This window comes from Hippoglossus hippoglossus, chromosome 18 (assembly GCF_009819705.1).
Source record: "Hippoglossus hippoglossus isolate fHipHip1 chromosome 18, fHipHip1.pri, whole genome shotgun sequence".
NCBI classification, from domain to species: domain Eukaryota; kingdom Metazoa; phylum Chordata; class Actinopteri; order Pleuronectiformes; family Pleuronectidae; genus Hippoglossus; species Hippoglossus hippoglossus.
This window is the reverse complement of record NC_047168.1, coordinates 13,358,338-13,369,762: the sequence shown is the minus strand read 5'-3', so window position 1 is coordinate 13,369,762 and position 11,425 is coordinate 13,358,338. Positions and strand designations below refer to the sequence as shown.

General features: G+C 41.5%; 2 protein-coding genes across 5 annotated transcripts in view; one reads left to right on the top strand and one right to left on the bottom strand.

The window, feature by feature from the left end:
• Positions 1 to 2,275: 2,275 nt before the first annotated feature.
• LOC117751871 (endothelin-1 receptor-like) lies at positions 2,276 to 7,096 on the bottom strand. Of its 2 annotated transcripts, none has more exons than XM_034568878.1 (8): positions 6,945 to 7,096; positions 5,815 to 6,615; positions 5,349 to 5,476; positions 4,838 to 5,036; positions 4,047 to 4,199; positions 3,539 to 3,672; positions 3,330 to 3,438; positions 2,276 to 2,500 (listed from the first exon to the last, which is right to left on the bottom strand). In XM_034568878.1, the coding sequence occupies exons 2-8, from the start codon at positions 6,439 to 6,441 to the stop codon at positions 2,402 to 2,404; spliced, it is 1,449 nt and encodes a 482-aa protein (XP_034424769.1). In that variant the 5' UTR covers positions 6,442 to 6,615; positions 6,945 to 7,096; the 3' UTR covers positions 2,276 to 2,401. The 2 variants fall into 2 exon arrangements, with proteins under 2 accessions (XP_034424769.1, XP_034424770.1); XM_034568879.1 differs by having other exon boundaries at positions 2,276 to 2,456.
• A 2,729-nt stretch (positions 7,097 to 9,825) lies between these two features.
• The window catches only part of ttc29 (tetratricopeptide repeat domain 29), a 4,204-nt gene continuing 2,604 nt past the window's right edge, over positions 9,826 to 11,425 (top strand). Inside the window, exons 1-4 of one of the 3 annotated variants that reach the window (XM_034568914.1) lie at positions 9,826 to 9,972; positions 10,493 to 10,552; positions 10,649 to 10,708; positions 10,862 to 11,022. In XM_034568914.1, the coding sequence (XP_034424805.1) occupies positions 10,494 to 10,552; positions 10,649 to 10,708; positions 10,862 to 11,022 (280 nt within the window). In that variant the 5' untranslated portion in view covers positions 9,826 to 9,972; position 10,493. Of the gene's footprint in view, positions 9,973 to 10,478; positions 10,553 to 10,648; positions 10,709 to 10,861; positions 11,023 to 11,425 lie in introns of all 3 variants that reach the window. The other 2 variants (XM_034568913.1, XM_034568912.1) reach the window with 2 other exon arrangements.

The following is an 11,425-nucleotide window of genomic DNA, read 5'->3' as shown; positions in this document are numbered from 1 at the left end:
TTTTGAATTGAAATGTCAATAAATTTAAAATTAAATTAAAAGTTTTAATTGAAAATAAAAATAATCATTTAAAAATGGCCGAGCCAGCCACTGAGGAGGAAACCAGAAGAATACATGATGGAATATTATATCTATTCATGTAAATATTATAAGTAGAGCTTCAGTGATGTTGAAGATGATGCAGGAGTCACATGAAAGAAATAAGGAAATAAAGGAGGCGTAGATTTCTTTAGCTGTAATGGAGACAAGTGATGAATCACAGAAGGGTGTGTGTTCTTTTACTCGACTTCTGGTCATCTAGGTCCGGTTACTATGGCAACATATTGGATTAAAATGGGCATGTCACTGTGTGTGTTTGTGTGTGATGATGACTCACACGATCGTCAGGAAAACAAAGATGCAGGCGATGAACCAGGCTTTACTGTGAGTCCCGACCTGACGGAGAAAAGTTCAGTGATGAGTGTGAGCTCCATCTTTAGAGCGTGGTCAGATTTCCTGTGCTCTAGCTTCAGGTCTTCTTGGTGTGAAACTTCTGCTCTTGGATTTGAACAACATGTCTCTCCCTCGATCTGGGTGCGTTAGCTTTACTTTCAAAGGGAAGTAAGTGTAATAATAAAGCAGTGGAGGGAGGGAGAGCATGAACCTGCTTATAGTAACCAGTCGTTCAGGACTCTCAAAGAAGTAAAGCTAACAAACCCACAATTAAGACAATTTCACTTGTCAACAATAAAGCACAGAAGCAGTGTGAGCACGAGGAGAAGAGCTGAAGCTGAAGCTGGAGATCAGTCCAAGCAACAAAATATTTGAGTGCAAGCTCTCAGTTTCAAGCAGAGGCTGTGAGTGCAGGGCTTTGAAACCGCTCTCAAGTGGAGGTGCATTTAAAGCAGATTATCTTAACTTATCTTATCTTTGTCAATATTGTGCTCAGTCCCACGAGAACAAACTGAGACTCATCAATGTTCTGCAGTAACACACGTGGACACACTTTAATATTCATCATTCATCATGAAGTGCAGTGAGGTCAACACGCAGCATCAGCTCAGTGATTCAACTCGTTAGAAACCAGATAAAAACATATATTTAGATATAAACTCGTTAATCTTCTGAACAGTGGAAACAGGTTTTTAATATATAAAATGTTGATTTATAAGTTGTTATAAATACTGAAAAGCGGAGGAGGACCGCACCGCTGGAGATGAAGATGCTCATTCGCTGTGATGCCCTGTTTTCCTCCTGAGCTGCCCCGGCTCTGTTACCAGGCAACGCATCCTCCTGCCCCTCCCCCTCCTCCCTGTAACCGGAACTGAACGGATCAGCTGTGGCACCGATCACCGGCCCGATCGATCACATCCACCCGGTGATCCTCCGGGTGTCAGGCCGACACGGAGGAGGGAGGAGCATCATCTCTGTCGTCATCAATCACGTGTTTGGAGTCACAAACAGGCAAATCTAATTATATCATAAAAATGTGGCACAGAGGATGTCCAGATGTTGTGATGCGGAAACATCTGCATGATTTCATATCCACTCTATTTCACTTCGCTTGTTCATTTGCTCCGACTCACTGATGTTTACACCTTTATATAGATGCAGGGATTCTTCATATAGAGTCTGTAGCTGCACACATTTACTCTATTCATTCTGGGAATATCATTTTCGAGCAGGGGCCTGAAAAAAGGCCAGATTTTATTTTTTATACCACTTCCTGCCAATAGCAAACCAATGCATCATTTAGTTTTCAATTATTTATATCTTTCATATTATATATAAATCCTGTTTTCTATAAAGTTCATCCATCTCCACACTGTCAGCAGAAGAAATATTACATTAGCTCATTGGTTCAGACTAATTTATTAGACACATGAACGCACACACGTGCAACACAAAACAGACCTTAACATCTTTGAGAATATGACTTTATTGATAAATACTTACATGAAAGATAAGAAAACAAACAGACACACAAAGGTAATTTAAAATTCATGATATTACATATACACATTTTAAATATTTCCATCAGTCGACCTCTGACCTTTACACTTCTTTAGACCCACTTGTAAAACTCAATCAATATCAATAATCAATATCAGCATTAACCAGTTATTTATCAACTCAGCAGGTTCCTGTTGTGGGTGTAATGAAATCAATCTGCCTCTGGGGGGTGCTAGTGCATTATAATAAATACATGACTAGTGTCACAAAATTTAAAACAAATATCACTGCAAGCTGAAAACATTAGGTTTCACTTCATCGGTACCCCCCCCCCCCCAACAGAGGTGTCCACATACTTTTGACCATATAGTTCATAATATATTAATATAGAATTATGATGAAAGGACTGATAATGAACATTAGAGGCCGGATGTGTCCGTCAGTGCAGGTGTTGGACGTCTGCTCGCTCTCAGTGTTCAGGGTGTTTGTACTGCAGACTCGTCCCATGGTGGAGAGGCATCAAACTGTTAGAGAAAGGGCCAGAATAAAAACAACAACACAGACAGGACTGGAGACAGAGGGGGAGGGGGGGGGGGCGGAGAGACAGGGGGTGAGTCGGATTAAAGGGGAACTCCAGCGATTTAAATTTGTTTACTTCAATAAAGTTGAGAGATTCAAGAAAAAAGTAACTTAATATCGAAAAAAACAAAGGAATTTTGGTCCCTAATAGTACAGATCCATAAATGATGTGGCCTACATTTCCCATAATGCAACTCTCCTGTGAATACATTCAAACACAGGCTACGTCCGCACTGATACACACAAAACCAAAAGGATCTCCTAACACCTGAAAACAGATTATCACATGACATGTACACTGGTCACATGATGTAAACAGTTGGTTACAGGAAATACTACGAACACGTCACTGTCCTCAGACCGTCCATCGCTGCACCTCCTCTTTTCAGCCTCTGTCTCAAACATTGAGACATTGGTCAACCCCTTCCAGGGCATGTAGGAAATGTCGGGCTCTCGTTTGACCTGGTTTTGTTAAAGGGCCTGATGAGGAATCGCAGCCAGACGACTCACGAGTGGTTAAAAAGTGAAGTATCTCCTTTAATGTCGGTGGAGTGCCCCTTTAAACCAATGTCACTGCTCACTTCCCACAAGTCAAAGGTCAACGATCTCTTTCCCCGAGGTATTTTCACTCCCACAACACATGATAGCGTCTTTCAGTCTGTGCCTCCTTGTCTCTCTCTCACTCTCTTATCTCATGTTATCGATGTGTCACGCCCCTTTGACCCCGTGACCCGTGACCCCGCCCTGATGTCACTCTGTCTCAGCTGCTTGGACGTTTACTGTCATCAGAACCACACAAACACAAACTCAGTTTTTACCTTGAAGCAGTTTTTGAACTTCTTGGAGACGAAGAAGAGGATGATGGGATTGATGCAGGAGTTGATGGTGGCCATGTTGATGCTGAAGTAGTCCAACACCAACAGGAAACTAGAGCAACAGAAGAAGAGCACATGACATGTAACCACTCTTCACAAGGGCCAGAAGAGCAAAGAGGTAGAACTATATGGTAAATAATACGGTCACCTACTTTAAGAAGTCACAGCGACGAGCATCATGGGATCTATAGATGGTTTTTTTCAGCAGTCGACTCAGATGCAGTGGGAACCAGCACAGAGCGAAGATCAACACCAGACAGAAAACTGCTTTCGCTACTTCTCTACGCTGGAGAGAGAAAGTGGATCTGAAATGTCCGACTTCACATGCTTCACTTTGTTTTTACTGGTACTGACAAACCAAAAGTCCTCGGTATTAAAACCACAAGAGCTGATGGTGGTGGAAATGGTTGAAACTAAATTTAAGTTTTAAAAAAAGAAAGAGGACATGACGTCATTTACTCTGTTTTTAGTTTTTTACAGATTTAAAGTTAATGTCTTTGCAGATGATCCAACTGTGTTTTTGGTTTTACATAAACTGCTGTTGATGTTCTTGTGTTGCACATTTTTCAAGTGGAAGTCTTGACGATTTTTCGAGCAATGGAAGCTGCGTATATGTTTGTGTGCATGTTTGTGTACTTGTGTGTGTACTTGTGTGTGTACCTGTTTGAGGTGCTCGCTCAGTGAGACTTTCAGACTTCCTTTCTGGTGTCGGAGCATCTCGCAGGTCATCAGGCCGTAGAAAACCACAGAACAGATGAGAGGGACGCAGAAGTAGAAACCAAACAACCACCAGTCCTTCGCTTCCCGGTAGAACTGGACCAAACAGAAATACACACTTTAACAACATGGAGGAGGTAACACAACTCAGAATCAAGATAGGGTCAGGTCTCACATTCTTTACTCTACATATTCATGTCGAGACCTTAACATCACAGAGAAACCGACAGTTCCCACTTTGAGTCTGTGGAGAGAAAAGTCTCCTCAGACTCAAGTGGGTGTGGTCAAAATGTTTTGAAAGGTCCAGTTCTAATGAATAAAGCCTGATGGCAGGTCAGCTGACCCGGGCTCAGTTTCCAGGGCCTGGACGCAGTTTGTTGACTTCAGTCGTAAACAGGAAATTATGTTATAAACTGTGTGAACTAAAGAGACCTCGCCCTGAACCAACCAGGATCAAACCCTCTAGCCGGTTTTATTCTTCACCCATGAAATATTATATTATATAACTGAGAGTCAACAAGTTGATATTGTTATTGAATTTTCAGGCCTGGAAATTCCATTTTACATCTAAACTCCCAAAAAATATATCTTAAACTCTTACTTCTGACAAACCTGTTTTTAAGAGTGCAGATCATTACTGTCGCTGGCAAACACATGCACAAACAAACATGCACAAACACACGTGCACAAACACACATGCACAAACAAACATGCACAAACACACACGCACTCACAGCCAGAAAAGGCGTCCTGGGTTCCAGCATGCAGGTCGTAATGGTGACGTTGTTGTAGTCGAAGTTGACCATGTTGAAGCCGACCGCCTCCGGCACGGCGAGCACGAGGGACAGCACCCAGATCGCCACTATCTCCACCGCTGTTACCATGGGAACACCTGTGCCCTGTACCCGCGACCAGGACACCACCGCACGATACCTGGGGACAACAACCGGAACCTTTCAAACCATTGATCGTTCTTTCAGCCATGCAGACGTATAATTGTTGTTATTAGTACTAATGATTATATCTGATTTCAGTCTTTATGAGAAGAGAAGGAGAGAAGAGCTGAAGCTGGAGAATCTGAGTGTAAGCACCAGCTGTTTGAGTGCAAGAGCAGAGTTTAGAGTGAAAGCTTTACAAAATCTGAAGGTGAGATCAATAAATCCTGCTCTCAAACTGAAAAAACACACTCTTTAATAAAGATAGGGGGCGGGGGGGGGGGACGGCAGACGTTGGTGTGTACGTTACCTGTCCACACTTAGCGCACACAGGTTGAGGACGGTGATGCCGACCGAAGCTTTCTGCAGGAAGGGGAGCAGTTTGCAGAGGAAGAGGCCGAACACACTGTCGGCAAAAGGCCACCGCATCACCAGGAGCTGCACACACACACACACACACACACACACACACACACACACACAAGGCTTTAACGGATTATCACAGTTTCAGAGTGTGTGCAGAGCGTTATCTCATCTATTTCCGTTCCGTGTCAGTGTGACACTCGGCTTCCTGACTGAGACACACAACACACACACTGATAACACAGGAAGCTGAATGCAACAAGCTTCTTATCAATCACGTTTTCATTACTCAAATTTACTCTTCAAATGAACTTTATAAATGTTTTCAGCGTAGAAATGTTGATTATTTAATATCTGCTAAACCAAGTTGTGAGAAGCTGCCCCGTGTCATGAGAACAAACAACACACTAAACCTTGTAGATGTTGATGGGGATGTCGATGGCGATGTAGATCAGGTCTCCCAGGGCCAGGCTGGCGATGAGAGCGTTGGGTCCGTTCCTCATGCTTTTGTTTTGGCAGATGATCCTCAGCAGGGTGGCGTTTCCAATGATCCCCACAGCAAAGATCACGCAGGAAATCACCGTGTTGATGTACTTGAAGGCCACGTTTATTGACGTCACATGGATACATCTAGGGGGCGACGCTGGGAGCTCTCGAGCGGCGACGGAGGAGTTGGTGGACGGCAGGTGAGGATTTCTGTCGTGCTTGTGTCTCAACTTGCTCGAGTGCTTCAGCTTGTGGGAGTCCAGAGATACCAGAGGCTTGTTCACGGTCTCTTGCACCAGACGTGGGTCTCGCTCTGGGGTCTGGATCTGATTCTCTGCTCCGGGTCGCAGGGGTGAGTCGGTGCTGTGGAAATCAGACAGGCCCGACCTCATCACATCTGATAGAGATGAGAAGTTACTGTGGCAACCGACTGGAGGAGCGAACACCAAGCACCAGACAATCAGCTGTGCGATAAACACCCAGGGCTTGGATGTAGATCTGGAACTGAATCTGGGTCCCATTCCAGAACCCTGATCTGATGCACCTGAACACATCCTGGATCCTGCTGCGACTCCTGAACCACTTTCTAGAGACTGAAGTGTTCTACAGATTCTATGACTGAGCCTTCTCCGAGTCCAGAGCCTTTTCTAGAAGCCCAGGACAGAGTAAAATCTAGAAGTTCGAAAAGTTGTTGGTGGTTCTCAGATGAAGTTGGATGATTCTGGAATCTGAGACATAAAGAAAACAGGTGGTTGGTTTGGAGGCTCCACTTCACAGATTTATAAAATAAATCTCAGGAGAAACAGTTTAACATCTATTAACTGTGGAGCAGTGAAAACAAGCTCTAAACACAACAATGACTACGTTTCCATGGACACCAATATTCTCATATTATCCAGATCTAGACAAACAGCATGTTCTGATTAACTTCACTTGAATAAGATCATAACAAATGACATTGACGTTGTGCTCATTGTAAAACTACAATTAATGAATAAAACCTTTCAAAATTAAATAAAATAATAGAAATGTACATATTATAATTGATGACTCTCACCTGTTGATGTTTCTCTGTCTCCTTCTGGAACTTGTAGTTAAATAAAAATCATTTTTCTTCAGTGTAAACAAGAAGAACAGAAGAAGAGAGGAGTGAGTCCGGCTGAGACAAAACTAAAGAGGTCGAAGTGACGGAGCTGAGTTTTAACTTTCTCTCTCTCTCTCTCTGATCGCCCCCTCCTCTCCTCTTTCCTCCCCCTGATAGTGTCTCCCCTTCACCTCCTCTCCTGCCCCCTCGTCTCCTCTTCTCCTCTGTCCTCCTCCTTCCAATGATAATAATAATATAAGTATAAGTTTACGATGAAATTACATATCATAAATCTATTCATGTTGCACTTTAAAAAAAGAAAGTTTCTAAATATCTGTACACACAAGAGAGAAGACGAAGAGAATGAGAAGAACCTTTTAAATTTAAATACATTGAATATTAACTAAAGATAATAAAGACTGATGAGTGTGGAGACAATTTTCACCAGTGAGGGAGTAAAAACCCTCAAACTGACTCAATGCTAAATCTAAATTATAAAAGGTCAAAATTATGAGGTAGAAATCACAGTGATAAGATATAAAATTAAAATAAAAAGTTAAGATTTGGAGATGAGATAATAAAAAATGGGCTTCCATAGAAAAGTAAACTTGACAAAATTAAAAAACATCTAGTGGAGATTTTGAAAATGACGCAGACGTTGTTTGAAGAAAATGATTCCACAGTTTACGACTCGTCTCCTCTTTCAATCTGTTATAGTGGAACAACTCATAAACACATGAGGTGACGTTAACACACACACACACACACACACACACACACACACACACACACACACACACACACACACACACACACACACACACACACACACACACACAGTAATTGAGACCAAGACGTGTTTTAAACCAATTTTCCCTTTTAGACTTCCCTGATGAAACGATGTTGTGGAAACAGTCAAACAATAAAATTAGTTCCTGCGTCTGAATGACAAATTCACTTCACTGGAGTGTTTGAACACAAAGTGAAGCCAGACTCAGTTTATTACTCCGAGAGTTTCACGTTTGAGTCTGAAGCCTTTTTACTGTTACTTGTTTCTGATTGAAACAACGAGGAATTAAATCTGTTGCGAGGAGTTTCTCAGACGTCACAGGGAAGTATTTGTTTTTATTTCATGTAAGAAAGGTGCCACACTCTTAGTGTCTGTGTGGCTTTTCTCTGGCTTCAGATGGGAATCCAGTTAAATGGGAGAGTTTAAATGAAATGTGGGTCTGAATGTCGGAGTCAGACTCGTCTTCAGGATACGTGATCGAGGTTTAAACAACTGTCAGCGACACGCAGCCTGTTCTTCCTGAGTGGGACGTGTCCGTGTTGTGTTTACACATCTGTTTACACATCTGTATCTGTGTGTTGCTGTGAGGCTGCAGTGACCTCTGACCTTCTGTCAGGCTGACGTCACGTCTGTTTGAGTGACTGATTTTCACTGCAGATATTCTATTGTGTGTGTGTGTGTGTGTGTGTGTGTGTGTGTGTTGTTGTTAGTGACTCTAAACGCAGAGATAAACAAATGAAGGCTCTACGTGACTTGAAACATGCAGCATCTTACTTTTACTTGTTTGAGTTTTCCTCCAACGCCGTGGGAAAAAAATCTAAATGTGGGAAATCAATCAACAGACGAGCCCAGAATAAGACCAAACAAATACAAATGCTGACAATAAAATATCATAGAATAGATTTGGAAAGATTTAATAAAAATAAATACTTTTAAAAATATTTATAATAAATAGAAGAAAAGAGTCAATAAAAGGGGATAAAAACATTATTAAAAATATTAACAAAAATGTAAAATTTAATACAATTTCAAACAGATGCAATAAAATAATGTTTAAATGACTTTAGCTTCTTTAGTATCAGTGCGTGTTACTGTCACATTGGATCTGGTGCGAAATGAGAACGTTTGAAGAAGCAACAGAGACAAAGAAAAAGGGAATAAGGGAATTTATTTGACTGTTTCCTGACTTAATTACACAGAGGAAAAAGATAAATGTTGTAAGCGTAAATACTTGTTAAATACTTTAAAGTATCACTTTATGTTATTCGTCGCCACAAGTGTAAGAAAAATAAGACACGGTTCACTTCTCGCTTTTCACGAGCGACGCTGGTTAATGAACAAATGAAGCTGAAGAACAAACGAGTCAAACCAGAAGCAGATTCTCAGACAGGAAACAGCTGCTGCAGATCTCCACCACCAACATGGAACTTTACGAGAAACTCTTTGATTCCATCACCACAAAGTTTCCGTCACTGCTGTGGTGAGATGGAAAAGATTTCCTCCAACATCTGAAGAGAAACGTGTGTGTTACACCGGCAGGAAATCTTATTTCTCCTGCAGATGCTTGATTATTGTGTTTGTGAATCATTTTCTTTTACCCGAGTACGATTTAAATATCTATTCTCCTCACAAGGCTCCATTTTAGAATTGATTTTCAGGTTGTTCTTAACATTTAGACCCATTCGTGGTGTAAAAATAGAGACAAATGTTTTTTTTAAAGATGTGAACTGAAAAATGAAATATGAACAATGTTCAAATGCTGAATATTCAACATAAAACTACTATAAAATAACAATGAAAGCGAGGACTGGTTGCATACAGCACATGTGGGCATAAAGGGAATAATAAATTCATAGCCCCTTGACAAATGGTAGAATAACTATACATTTATTAATAACTTAACAAAGTGTAGACTCTAAAAGGTTTGATGGTGTTTGTATCTCAGCTAAAGGAGGAGAAACTAGGTCGAGTTGTTTCTGAATGGAACCAGGAACCAGGAACCAGGAACCAGTTCATCTGCGCTCAGTGCTGGAATGCGGCCCGTGCACTGTTGCCATGGTGACGGTGAAGCCTGTCGGACACCGGAAGTTTTGCTTTCAGCTGCGGTTTCTGTTGTTGTTTGTTTACGACTTTAAACTGAACGTAAAGGAAAACACACGCGTTTAAACTGTTTTTACTAAAGCGACAAAGAAACTGTGAATTTTTAATAAGGTGAGTTATAGAAACGTTTGCTAACTTTAGCTAGGTGTTAGCTATAGGTGTTAGCTTGGCTTTAGCTAGGTGTTAGCTAGGCTTTAGCCATATTTAGCTAGGCCTTTACAATGATTCCTTGATTCTTATTTGATTGCAGTAGTAACAAAACTATATTAATCAGAAAAATAACAAAGAAACACAACCTGCAAATTTAACAACAAATGAAAGGTTGTGAGGTTTTGTAAAATGCTGCCTTCATGGTTGTTAAAGTTAAATACAAAAGGAAAGAAAATTGTAATTGTCGTCAGATACACAGGTTGTGTGTCTGCTGGGTGTCTGTCTCCATTAGTTTGATTGACAGGTGAAGATGAACGCTGTTGAAGTGCTCGGCCCAGGTGTGTTTATGTGTTTACCAGGAAATAACATGCACCGACATTTATTACTCAAAGTCTGGTGTGTGTGTGTGTGTGTGTGTGTGTGTGTGTGTGTGTGTGTGTGTGTGTGTGTGTGTGTGTGTGTGTGTGTGTGTGGTCAGCAGGATGAAGGAGTCGGTATCGGATGAATCGGCTCAAGTCGCGTCCAAAGAAGAAATTTCACAGTGAGTTCAGTTGAAGTTGTAGTGTCACTTCATTGATGTTTGACTGTGATGCTGTGATATTTTGTTCTCGTCTGCGTCACGTTGGAACGTCTCCAGGTTCAGAAACAGTCTGAAGCAGAACATCTGTGTGCAGATGCTCCAAGAAGGTCACCACAGGTAAATCCACCCACACTTAGACTCAAGGGGGAGTTTCATTGTTGATAAAGGCACAGATAAAGAATGTTGTGGTAATCAGGACTAGAGGAGAATTGTTGTTGTCTCCGCTGCAGCTCTCTCCTCTCTCTCTCTCTCTCTCTCTCTCTCTCTCAGGTCGTTCTCTGAGCTCTTCTCTCTGCTGCGGTCGGACCAGCATCGCAGGGCGGCTGAACCGGGCTCTGCTCTCCAGCCTAAGGCTCCGCTGGAGGAACAGCGAGAGAAGCTGAGACGGTTGAAGCTGCACCTGGGCCGGGCCGAGCAAGCGGAAAGGACCGGTACGATCACGTACACATTAATATATAATATTTAACAATTCTTTATTAAAAAGCCTAAAACCCACTACCCATATTTTTACTAGTTTGTTGACTAGTTTGTGTTCTGACATTATCCGAAATGTTTATCACAATTGCATCATACCCTCATTGACAATAGTGGTGAAAACAACAACTCCCATGATCCCACACAGCTTCAGGACCTCATCAATCTTTTGTTGTTGTTTTGATTGGGAGACCCCTAGTGGTCGAAGTTACAAATTACAGGTTTAATACAGACACACACACACTGTGAGTAGTAATATGTTATATATTGAATTAAATCCATCTGATTACATAAAGTGTGTATTAACTGATCAAATATGTTGCAATTGAATACTTGCAGCCATGTTTATAAGATGTATGC